Here is a 13,286-nt window from a genome sequence, read left to right on the forward strand (position 1 = left end):
CTCAGTCCTGTGAATAAGGAGACAGTGAGGGGTTGTGAGCTGAACTTCACCACAGCTGCAGTGACACCACTGGAGGCGAAAACAGAAACAAGGTCTTTGGTTGAGTCTGTTCCTTTTTCTTGTCTATTTTATAAGCTAACACTGGAGGGCGCCATTGTGTCAGATTGACTGCAGTGTGGCCACTGAGCATTGTTGAGTAAAAACTGTTTGCCAATGATCACTTTTCATGACATTATGAAATGACTTCTGTCCTTTACTTTGTCTTGTTCTCATATAGGCCGTTATCGTGTGGGGATCCTGTAGCATCATGATTCCCAACTGGGAAAGTCACTGTAGCAGAATTCATCTCCCCTGCAGTCACCACATTAAGGTCCTATGATGTTCTAGTTAGCATTTTGTTAGTTTTCAATTAATAATCTTTTCATTTTTGAAAAATATCATTTTAGTGCTGTGGTTTCATTGCTCTTTGTTCTGGGGTTGTAGTAGAAGGATAGAGCCTTTTTTCAAGTTCTACTAAACTTTTATTTTGAAATTGATCCAAGCATAGACTGTCAATCAATCTGTCCTGTATGGTCTGTGTGACGTTCAGAGGCTAAGAGCACTGATAGAAACCTACTTTGCCTTGTGCCAGATAACTAATGAAGTGATGGTGAAGGTAACTGGTAACTGATTCATGGTCTGGACTTTTGAAGTGAAACACCAGTGAGAGTCAATGAAATCTTAGTTCACTTCACATGTAGCAGTGTTTCCATGTAGCTACTTTATCACATGTGGGACAGACATGAAGGCTTTGATACCATTAGATGCCTCATAAAGTAACAAGATGAGCTTTTTCCTTACACACACTGTTGCATTGTGATTATTTAATTATTGTGGTGGTTGGTGTGATGCCCTTAAACTGAGGTGATGTAGCAGTGGAGAGTTTCCCCTTTTAAACAGCTGAGAGATGGGTGACTTGTGTGTCAGACTCTGATCATGTGTGTATAACAGTGGCTTAGAAACACATTTAGCACTGTGTAAGATACAAAGTGAACCACTGCAGCGCTGCAGTTCACACATTTGGGGCTGGATTTCAGTTTATATTTCATTTTCATTTCAACACATGAAAACTGATGACAAGACAAGACAGCTGCATCCACAGCAGTGAGGTTCTTCAGAGATCTCTGCCACGTACAGTTGTATGAAAGCACAGAATTAACGCCCCACAATAGCAAACATAGGTAAGAGCAGTACTACATACACTCTGTCACACACTCACATAAACCTTCAGCTTGGTCTCCATGACAAAGTTGCACCTGTTGTCTTGTTTTTACATTCATTGTTGAATTCAGAAACCCAAGACTGGAGATGAAGAAAAATGTAAAATATTGGAATTTTAAAAAAGATGATTATTAAAAAAGTCAAGTAAAACTATATAAATAAACGAGGTGATGATATTTCTGTTTACTTTAGAAGTTATTATACACTGTATGCTGTGATTCTGACCTGGGAAACATTAAAGACATTCATAACCAGTCTGCTGATTCTGTCTCTTTATTCAGTAAGTGAGGTATGTACACTGACAATACCACAGGTAGAATGAATGATTGTTGAATTCCTTTAAAAATGTGAAAATTGCCACCTTACATTTTAAATTCACACAAAATCATTTACACAAAAAACATAAGCTCAATTACAGCACAAATAAACAGTCTAAGAAATATTGTAGTTCATTTAAAAATACAAGTGGCTTAATGTTCGATTAAAAGAAAATGTTCCCCATATATGAAATATAAAACTGAATTATCTTTAATTAAATGCAAAAATAACCAAATAATGTCGTAGGACTAAAAAATGCATTTGTCTAGGGAAACAGTTCGTGCAGTATTTTTCTTTTGTTACTCTGTCACTGCAGTAGGGAAATATTTGTGTATTGGACTTTATTAAAACTTCTCTTATGAGCCTGCACATTTGGGTCATGTGGTCTGTCACTTGATTGTAAATGATTTTTTGAGGCTTTAGTCTGTTTGCTTTGCTGAAATATCTTCCCATGCTGAAGGAACATGAGCAGACTTTAATTTTCATATTTTAGCAACGTCAGTACTGAACTTTGTCATTATATTAGATGTTTTTTGTTGTGATTTTTTTGTATTTCCCTATAAACCACAGTGCTGAAATACTGTAAATACAGTATGTTCCTAGTTTAACAAAGAAAAAAGAAGAGGAGGATTTGACTGCACTAAAATTCTCTGCACTAAAAAGAATTACTCTGCACTAAAGCACTGTGAAGAAGAATATTATTAATCTTAACTGATGAAAAATGACACTTTGAGATTCATTTCTGACTGGTTATGGTAACAGTTATCCAGACAGAAATATCAGCTACCTTTCATATATTTTCACTCTTTAGGATTGTCAGTGGACTTTGCTTTTTTTTGGTTTGTTTGTTTGGGCAAAGTTCTCATTCAACCTTGTCATCACATATTTGCTATAGAGGATTTTACATAGTTTCTGTGATTTTCTTGTATTTCCCTATTTGCCATAGTGGTAAAAAAAAAAACAGTATGTTCCTATATGCTATATGCTAGAGGAGAGTGTTCCTCCGTCCACGTTAAAAGCAAAGGGAGGAGGAATATTGTCACTTCATGAAAAATGACACTTTGAGACTCTCTTTTGCCTGGTTACGTTGGATACTCTTCCAAGTGTGAGGAATCTCAGCAGGCTTTGCATTGTATTCTTTGGCAAATCGATCATTGAACTTTGTCATCACATATTTCCAGTAGTCTGATGCTTCTAGACTTACATCTGAAACAATTTTCCAGTCTGGGAAGATTTCTCTGTAACTCTTGTAAGGATGCCATTTATCATTTGTAACTTTGCAGCGAAAACGTGCATCACTGTTCACAAGAGATGAGCAAATGTCAGTGACAAGTTTTTCTGTCTTGTTCCATCGGTATCTACCCAGACCCTCAGGTCGGTGTAGCGAAGCCTGATGTTCTTCATGGTTTGTTCCTCCTGCATCACAAGGTGCTTTGCAGAATGGACACTGTTTACCACATCCAATCAGTCTGTGAAACAGCTCAGTCTGAGGCTTCAGGTGAAGTTTATTTAGTTTTGTCCAGATGTCTGATTCTTTAAACTGCTCTTTCAGAGCTTGTCCCATCTCCCTGAGAGACTCTGTGAGCCAGTGAGCAAACTGTTCTGGGTCAGCAGTGTTCAGGATCATGAAGGCACCAAGAGCATCCTGGGAAATGACCAGTTTATCACCAAGTTCCTTGCAGATATCTTCAACAAATGTCTTCAGACTGCTGCTATTTTTCATTTTGGCCTTTTTGATGGCATCATTTATGCTGCTGATACTTGACTGAAGATGTTGATCCTCAAATTCAGACATTTTAGATCCATCTGAGAAGTGTTTCAATATTTGGTCAAGAATCCACTTTTTCACATACTTCTCATATGAGGAAATGTAGCTCACATACTTTTCAAAGTCTTCCTTTAAAAACAAATCCTGTAAAATTGAAAACTGTAAGGACATTCGTGTACTGAACTCTTGTTTTGTCAGCATTTCATCAACGATATTTTTACCCAGGAAACGGTTGACAAAGTCTTCAACTGCAGGTTTCAGACATTGGTTGGTGAACTCTTCTGCCTTCTTTTGGCACTGGTCTCGTTCATGGAACACATCTTTAAAATCAGCACGAAACTTCTCCTTGTTTTTCATCAGACATCTGTAAGGATCATTCACCTGGAGGAAATCTTCATGGATTTTCTGAAAGTGTCTGGCTGCAGCTCCACAGATGTGCTGTTTTAGAGAAACTTCAAACTCTGTGTCTGGATTAAGATCCTGGTTGTTTTGCAGCCTCTCATCAATCATGTGTAGGATCTCCTGGATGTAGGTTTCATGGTAATTGGTTTTTCTTTCCTGTTTCTCAGTCACAGACTGTGTGCAGGCATCTATGATGCTGTCAGACAAATTCTGCACAGCCATTGTGTAATCTGGAAAGTTGAGCCACTTCCTTATCTTACGTTTAAAGTTTCCTTCAGCTGTATATCTGAAAGGCTCCAGTCCACAATCACGCAGGTTTTTATCATTTAACAATTCAGATGCATGACTTCCCTTATGTGACAGGTTCATTCTCAGGTAATAGGACACACTGGTGAAAACATCTGTTGCCTTCTGTGCAGAAAAAGAAAGTTTCTTCAGTGTTTCATTCCACATGTTTTCAAATTCTTTGTCCAGTTCGTCGTCTGTCATCTGGACATTTCTCTTCCGACATTCATCAATCAGTGCACACACTGCCTTCTCTATTTCTTTTGTGTGATCCTGCTTGATTCTATCAACTTCTGTCTGTCCCTGTCTGATGTCAGCTGCTGCTTCCAGCTGATGAAACACTGAGCTCTTCATTTCTTTTCCAAGGCTTTTTGCACTGTTTTCAAAGTCGGCTTTGTATCTTTCTACCAGACAGACATGACCTTCTGTTTGTGTGAAGTACTGTGTCAGATTATCAAGAAGCTTTGTCTCCCCATTAGACAGGACTACACAGGCTTCATTTTTCAAATCCATGAGAAGTTTTCTGATGTCAGATGTTTGAGATGTTGCAGCAGCTGTACCGAAATTTGAAATCCTTGTTTCAGCATTTGTAACCCAGGTGTACATGTCTTTCTTGAATTCCCATTCCCATTTGTTGAACTCTGTGCACAGCCTCATGTATGCATCAGCCACTAGGCTGTTTCTGAAGCTGAAGATGAAGTTTTCATGTTTTACCGCCCTCCACAGGCTGGTCATCCACTCTGTAAAGTCCAAGATTTTATTAGCAGATGATTTACAGCTTCCCAGTAGTTGGATGATGTTTTTCTTGAACTCATATACAGCCTCACTGTAACCTGCATTGACTGGTGCCATTGGTGGGTTTCCATTCCAGAGTCCAGGAACGTACCAATTCCCAGTGTCTGGACTATACTCCATTACATCCGTGAAGCTCTTGTACTCCTCTTTCCTTTCCATTTTGGCTGCAGCCTGGGTCATCTCATTTAGCTGCTGAAACAGTATTTTCCTGTCTCTTAAGTTCTTCTCATGGGCTGAAACATCAGACACATTCTGGTGGACAAACTGACATTTGGGTTTCTTGCCCACCTCTTTCATCCTGAGAAAAGCATGCACAACTATTTGGAGAATGTCCTTCATTTCTGTTGAGTTCTCCATTGCAATGTTGATAATGGTGATATCACTCAGCCCCACAACAAGTGTTGCTAGCTCATTGTCATGCTCATAACTGTCATCCAGCTGTGCCAGTTCTGGTGACTTTAAGCCCTCAGTGTCAATGATCACCATGAAGTCACAGTTGAGAACTTTTTTAACATCTTCATTGATTCTGAGCAGCAACATAAAAGCACCTCGAGTACATCGACCACTGCTGACTGCAAACTGCACTCCAAACATGGTGTTAAGGAGAGTGGACTTTCCTGTGCTCTGAACTCCAAGAACTGTGACTACCAGGATCTTGTTCTGTGGAGACACCAAGTCACTGAGCTGAGCGAGGACGTCACTGGCCCATCTGAGAGGTATGTTGGATGCATCTCCATCTACCAGCTCAAGAGGAAATCCATCACGCAGTAACTTTGCACACAGTTTGGGCAGATGCTTCAGTTGTTGACATGATGGGGATGTTTCTGGAAGGGAAAGCGAAGCTTCATAGATTTGACCCATTTCACGGAAGAAGTGTTCAGTCCCCAGTGAGCTGTTGGAAAGTTGTTTGTCAATGTCTTTAATCTCCTCTTTCTTCTCAGAGTCCTTGTATTTGTTTTTGTACTGCTCTCTGAGGTCAGACAGTTTTTCTCGAGACAGGTTATCAAGGTTCATTCGCATCCATTTCAGGAAATAACATCTCTCTGTTCCTGGCCTTGATATAGCACTGATGAAACATGACATTGCCTTTGACATGTCATAAGAGTTCTGTTGTTTCCGAAGTTCTTTTTTCTTTTCCTGAAGATCACTTTTGTACATTTCTATGTTTTGAGACCCAACTTTTTGAAGACGAAACTCCTCCTTCTCTAAACTTGTCAGTTCCTTCCATATTTGGCCTTGCAGGGGAAGCTGTGCTTCTTTGTAATTTGGGATGTCTTGAATTTCTGCAGTGATGGCATCTGCATTTTTCTTGGCAGCCTGGCACTGTGGACAATCCTCATCGACTGAGATTCCGAGTTCATGAGCAGTGTCAGCCATCAGCTCTATTTTCATCTTTATCTTTGAGTTCTCGACTACATTACTGACTGTTTCCCTCAGTTTTTTGACAAACTCTGCATCATTTATCCCCTTGTTTTTCAAAACAATGTTGCTGTTAGTCAAGCCCAACTTGGTTGCTGTTTTTTCCAGTGCATTCATTCTGAAGCTCTTACTCTCAGGGTTGCCCACCAAGAAGATCTGTGCTTTGTGGTGTTGGTTAATAAGCAGTTCACTGTCAGAGTCCAAATTGTCAAAGAACACAAAAACTGCTGCAGATGTCTGACACAAGAAAGAAAATTGTGTTTCAAATGAAGCAACATCCCCACGAAGGTTAGCTACAGCTACTGGCTCACTGAAAATATCAATGTTTTTGTTTCCACAGGGAAGATACCAAGTAATTTCAACCAGTCCATTGGAAATTCTTCTTGGACTGTCACCACCCTGCATGTTACAGTGAACAAAGGTGTCATGGTACTGCTGAGAACTGCTCAGAAGCTTATTGAGGATCTCTGACTTGGACAGGGAGCACTCACCCAGTCTCACAAAAGATATCATTGGAAGATCAGAGAGAACAATTCTCTCTTCAATGAAGCCATTGGATTCTGAGAGTGACTGAGGTCTGTACTTCTTAACAATGTCTCTCATGGCCCACAGCATGAGTGTGGACTGTTGTGTGTCAGAGTTGGGAAGCAGCAGAGGTACAGAAAACTGACACATAGACATTTTGAGCGCTATTTCCTGTCGGACAAAACCATCAGAAACCAGAAACAGAGCAGTGATTATGTCGAGGGGGTTCAGCACATCACCTGAGTTTGGACTGTCAAGCAGGTCTGCAAAATCTAACTCTTTAATCCCACACACAGCATCACTGGTTGATTCACCTTGTGATGTACATTTCACATCCCTGGCTGTCACATTAACCATCATCAGTTTCTTCAGAAAATACCATGGAAGATCTGAATTAGACTTGGCAGGTTCATCAGTAATGGTCTTCTCATCAATCTGAAGTATTCTGCTCAGTGACAGCTTCTCTCTGTAGTGCTGCTCCAACAGGCTCTGCAGTTGTGTCTCTGTGGGCATGAAGATGATTGTTGTTTCAAATGGACAAACATAAATTCATTCATATATATATACAGTGGGTACGGAAAGTATTCAGACCCCTTTAAATTTTTCACTCTTTGTGTCATTGCAGCCATTTGCCAAAATCAAAAAAGTTCATTTTATTTCTCATTAATGTACACTCAGCACCCCATCTTGACAGCAAAAAACAGAAATGTAGAAATTTTTGCAAATTTATTAAAAAAGAAAAACTGAAATATCACATGGTCATAAGTATTCAGACCCTGTGCTCAGTATTGAGTAGAAGCACCCTTTTGAGCTAGTACAGCCATGAGTCTTCTTGGGAATGATGCAACAAGTTTTTCACACCTGGATTTGGGGATCCTCTGCCATTCTTCCTTGCAGATCCTCTCCAGTTCTGTCAGGTTGGATGGTGAACGTTGGTGGACAGCCATTTTCAGGTCTCTCCAGAGATGCTCAATTGGGTTTAGGTCAGGGCTCTTGCTGGGCCAGTCAAGAACGGTCACAGAGTTGTTCTGAAGCCACTCCTTTGTTATTTTAGCTGTGTGCTTAGGGTCATTGTCCTGTTGAAAGGTGAACCTTCAGCCCAGTCTGAGGTCCTGAGCACTCTGGAAGAGGTTTTCTTCCAGGATATCTCTGTACTTGGCCGCATTCATCTTTCCTTCAATTGCAACCAGTCATCCTGTCCCTGCAGCTGAAAAACACCCCCACAACATGATGCTCCCACCACCATGTTTCACTGTAGGGATTGTATTGGGCAGGTGATGAGCAGTGCCTGGTTTTCTCCACACATACCGCTTAGAATTAATGCCAAAAAGTTCGATCTTGGTCTCATCAGACCAGAGAATCTTATTTCTCATAGTCTGGGAGTCCTTCATGTGTTTTCTGGCAAACTCTATGCGGGCTTTCATGTGTCTTGCACTGAGGAGAGGCTTCCGTCGGGCCACTCTGCCATAAAGCCCCGACTGGTGGAGGGCTGCAGTGATAGTTGACTTTGTGGAACTTTCTCCCATCTCCCTACTGCATCTCTGGAGCTCAGCCACAGTGATCTTTGGGTTCTTCTTTACCTCTCTCACCAAGGCTCTTCTCCCATGATTGCTCAGTTTGGCTGGACGGCCAGGTCTAGGAAGAGTTCTGGTCATCCCAAACTTTTTCCGTTTGAGGATTATGGAGGCCACTGTGCTCTTAGGAACCTTGAGTGCTGCAGAAATTCTTTTGTAACCTTGGCCAGATCTGTGCCTTGCCACAATTCTGTCTCTGAGCTCCCTGGGCAGTTCCTTCGACCTCATGATTCTCATTTGCTCTGACATGCACTGTGAGCTGTAAGGTCTTATATAGACAGGTGTGTGCCTTTCCTAATCAAGTCCAATCAGTTTAATTAAACACAGCTGGACTCCAATGAAGGAGCAGAACCATCTCAAGGAGGATCAGAAGAAATGGACAGCATGTGAGTTAAATATGAGTGTCAATGCAAAGGGTCTGAATACTTATGACCATGTGATATTTCAGTTTTTCTTTTTTAATAAATTTGCAAAAATTTCTACATTTCTGTTTGTTTCTGTCAAGATGGGGTGCTGAGTGTACATTAATGAGAAATAAAATGAACTTTTTTGATTTTGGCAAATGGCTGCAATGACACAAAGACTGAAAAATTTAAAGGGGTCTGAATACTTTCCGTACCCACTGTATACTCTGTTATCAAAACTGCCGGCTGCTGCAGTGTCTCTTTTCACACGGTGTGGGCTGTCTAGGGAAGAAACAGACACATAACACATAAAGGTAACACATAAATGGCATCACCAAGAGCACAGTATAAGAGCACAGGTTCCCTGCCAATCAGGTGGGAGCACTGGTCTCAGTTGGTTTCCCCCACAATACCACCACAGGTCAGCACGTGCAGTAACATGGTCCGTGAACCAGGAAGGATCATAGCCTGCACCAGGAGTGGTCACATTGGTAGTAGAATTGCACCAGTGCAGATGACCGACCTTTCTCCCTGAAGTAGAATTTCTCAAAAAACAGGCATAATTAGCACTATAAGGTGTAAAGAATGGTGGAGTAACAACACGAACAGGTGGCATCAAATAATGCAAAGACTGACATTGCTTACTGGCTGGAGGGGAGGTGGACGTAAACAGCTGCAGTGTACAGTTCAGGCCTGTTGCATCATTTTGTGGATTGAGTCTAAAGGGCATAGTCCCTAGTTGTGCTCTGGCTGCCGCACATACAATACAATCAGAAACTCGCAGTTGCTGGGATATATAGGTGATCCAATTCAACCATTCATTTTTATCAGTGTAACCCGTTTCTATATATGAAAGATCTCTTTGAGGGTGGTGAGGTTTAATACTGTTAAGATGGGGGACTGGGATGGCATCTCTTCAGGTTGTCTGTACTTGATGCCTTAGTAGACTGGTTGGTACCAGTTGTCTCATGATGTGTGCGATTGAATACCTCGATCCGGAATTGCCCCAGGGGGTCAGTTCCAGGAATACTGGCCCCTAACACATAGAGGTCTGAGTCAACGTGGTAGGGTCCTTGAAGGTCAAAAGTAATGGGTTACAGTGGCCTTATGTGAAATGGGGAGGAGTTGTGCCCTTGACTATTGAAAGTCATTGCAAAAGGTTCTTTCCATTGTTCCACTTCCTCTGTGCCCAATATGGTTTATATCCCAACTGTTTTAGTCCTGTATTCCATCCTTACATAAGACCATGTTGGACACCAGGTAGCTCCCACGAAGGTGGCACGGATATACTTATCTGCCTGTTAGCTGTTCTTGTTGCACATTGTCACAACTGATCACATTACAGAAATCACACTGCACAGTCTGAGTCTCATTGGCCCAAAAGATAAAAGTGGGAACATCACTAGCTCTCTTTGTCCTAGGTTTTGTTTTAGTGTTCTTCATGGCATTACCTGGCTGTCGCAATTCCTTCTCAAGGGAGGAGAAGATACCAGGTCTTATCTCAATGGAGTTAGTAGCATTGTCTGGTATTGTCATTGTCTGTCTCTTTCTCAAAGAGAAACAAAATCGGTAAAACTGTGATTAATGATATACAGTGGTGTGAAAAAGTGTTGGCCCCCTTCCTGATTTCTTATTTTTTTGCATGTTTGTCACACTTTGTTTCAGATCATCAAACAAATGTAAATATTAGTCAAAGATAACACAAATAAACACATCATGCAGTTTTTAAATGAAGGTTTGTATTATTAGGGGGGGAAAAAATCCAAAATTACATGGCCCTGTGTGAAAAAGTGTTTGCCCCTCCTGTTAAAACATAACTTAACCTGAGTTCAATTCCTCTAACCACACCCAGGCCTGATTACTGCCACACCTGTTCGCAATCAAGAAACCACTTAAATAGGACCTGCCTGACAAAGTGAAGTACTCCAAAAGATCCTCAAAAGCTAGACGTCATGCTGAGATCCAAAGAAATTAAAAAACAAATGAGAAAGAAAGTAACTGAGATCTATCAGTCTGGAAAACATTATAAAGCCATTTCTAAAGCTTTGGGACTGCAGCGAACCACAGTGAGAGCCAATGGTGAAAACATCGAACATTGGAGAACCTTCCCAGGAGTGGCCGGACGACCAAAATTACCCCAAGAGCGCAGCAACAAGAAAACATCTTGATGATCCCCAGACTTTTGGGAAAATACTCTGTGGACTGAGTTGAATTTTTTGGAAGGTGTGTGTCCCATTATGTCTGGCGTAAAAGTAGCACTGCATTTTAGAAAAAGAACGTCATACGAACAGTAAAATATGGTGGTGGTAGTGTGATGGACTGGGGCTGTTTTGAACTTAAACTTCATTCCCTTATTAGTCCCACAATGGGGAAATTCCATTACCACCCAAGTGCACACACACAGTATTGAACAGTAGTGAACACACAAACACACCATGCACACACACTCGGACCAGTGGGCAGCCAATGCTGCGGCGCCCAGGGAGCAGTTGGGGGTCCAGTGCCTTGTTCAAGGGTCTCATCTCAGTCGTGGCATTGAGGGTGAACAGGTCATCAGTACTCGAAACCGTGACTTTCAAGTTACAAGTCCGACTCCCTGTCCATTCGGCCACGACTGCCCCCGCTGCTGTGATAAATGGAACCATGAATTCTGCTGTCTACCAAAAAATCCTGAAGGAGAATGTCCGGCCATCTGTTCGTGACCTCAAGCTGAAGCGAACTTGGGTTCTGCAGCAGGACAATGATCCAAAACACACCAGCAACACACACCTCTGAATGGCTGAAGAAAAACAAAATGAAGACTTTGGAGTGGCCTAGTCAAAGTCCTGACCTGAATCCGATTGAGATGCTGTGGCAGGACCTTAAAAAGGCAGTTCATGCTCGAAAGCCCTCCAGTGTGGCTGAATTACAACAATTCTGCAAAGTTGAGTGGGCCAAAATTCCTCCACAGTGCTGTAACAGACTTGTTATCTTTGACTAATATTTAAATTTGTGTGTGTGACAAACATGCAAAAAAAATAAGATATCAGGAAGGGGGCCAACACTTTTTCGCACCACTGTAACAATCAAGATGCTTACTGTCGGTCTAACCCCTCCAAATAGTGCCAAGTTCAATTAATTGGACTCTCCATGGCGAAATGTACTTCTGAGCAGTCTTCTCCCCCAGGTCACTCTACTCTTCATTCACCTAATTCCCCTGAGTGTGGTTGATTTCTTCACTGGTTTGAGACGAGTGGTCCCTATTGGTCCCACCCCCCTTTGTAGCCAGACTACACCACAGGTTCATTTGGAGTTTAGAGTGAGTGCCTGCTGGACAGAATCACTCAGACAGTACTTTTACCTTTTTGCAGTGTGTTAGATGAATCCAGGAAGGTCTTTCAGCAATTCTCACAGCCGTGGGTGTGGACAGCAGTATGGTCAGGTCAGGTAAGGTCCTTCCCAGCGTGGGGAATGCCAGTGCTTCCTTTTTATGACTTTTACAAAGATGTACCATGTACCATTGTCACAATGCATTTTTTCTGGAATTCCAAATCTGGGAATCATAGCAGTTTTCAGTGTTTTAGCTGCTCTTAGTGCATCAGGATGCTTTGCTGGAAACACTTCAGTCCATGTGGTTAATGCATCAATGATCACTAAACAGTATTTGTTTCCCTCACAGTTATTTAGTTCAATAAAATCCATGCAGATATGTTGAAAAGGATATTCAGGTAGTGGAAACTTTCCACTATTTCTTGTCACAATCTGTCCCTGTGGATTATTTTTGCACATATTTCACATTGTTGACAAAAATGTTTTGAGTAGTTTGTAAAGCCATATGTTGTAAACACTTTGTTTACTAATCTACCATCCCTCCCGCTGACATATGCACATTAGCATGGGTCAGTACAGCTGCATATCTAAATAAACTTTTAGGTAACGCTGCTTTGTTATCTTTACATCTCCAAACGTTGTCATCTATTTTACACTCAATTTTTATCCATGTCTTTTTCCTGTTGAGGTGCACTATTCTGCATGTCTTTAAGTATCTGCTCATAAAGATGTTCAACTGTAACAATGGCTTGCAGAGGCAGTGATTTGTGGGCTGCCTATTTTGCAGCTTTTATACAGCTGTACAGCTCTGTGGTTTCCAATGGAAATGATGTCTGTCCCTCCTGTGTGTGCAGCACACTTACAAATTGCTACCTTCTTAGGCAGCATCAAGAAGTAGTAAAATAAAGTCTTTGTGTGTGATGGGCTTGCCAGATGATGTAATCATTCCTCTGTTCTTCCACTGCTGAGCAAACACATGTACAGTTGAAAATCCATAATTGCTGTCAGTGTAGCTATTAACTACTTTTCCTTCTCCTAATTTACATGCTTCTGTTAGAGCAATCAGTTCTGCAGCTTGAGCTGATAAGTGTGATGGCAGCGGTTCAGCTTTAAGTACTTCTTTAAGTGTGACAGCGGCATAACTTATAGAATTAGATATGGATTTTTTTTTTACAAGATCCATCTACAAACATTGTCAATTCAGCATCTTTATAAGGTGTATCACTT

The 13,286-nt window shown here is 41.3% G+C and overlaps 1 protein-coding gene across 1 annotated transcript; it reads right to left on the bottom strand.

Moving 5' to 3' along the window:
• Positions 1-2,571: 2,571 nt before the first annotated feature.
• On the bottom strand, positions 2,572-7,270 carry LOC113144450 (interferon-induced very large GTPase 1-like). The gene has a single exon (XM_026330525.1). It carries the CDS (start codon positions 7,130-7,132, stop codon positions 2,618-2,620), a length of 4,515 nt encoding a protein of 1,504 aa, XP_026186310.1. The 5' UTR covers positions 7,133-7,270; the 3' UTR covers positions 2,572-2,617.
• Positions 7,271-13,286: the final 6,016 nt, after the last annotated feature.

The sequence above is a fragment of the Mastacembelus armatus genome, chromosome 18, assembly GCF_900324485.2.
Source record: "Mastacembelus armatus chromosome 18, fMasArm1.2, whole genome shotgun sequence".
Taxonomy (NCBI): domain Eukaryota; kingdom Metazoa; phylum Chordata; class Actinopteri; order Synbranchiformes; family Mastacembelidae; genus Mastacembelus; species Mastacembelus armatus.

What these genes read in the sequence shown, in the direction of transcription:
- LOC113144450 (XM_026330525.1), bottom strand. Translation starts at nt 7,132, where the DNA reads ATGATGGTTAATGTGACAGCCAGGGATGTGAAATGTACATCACAAGGT.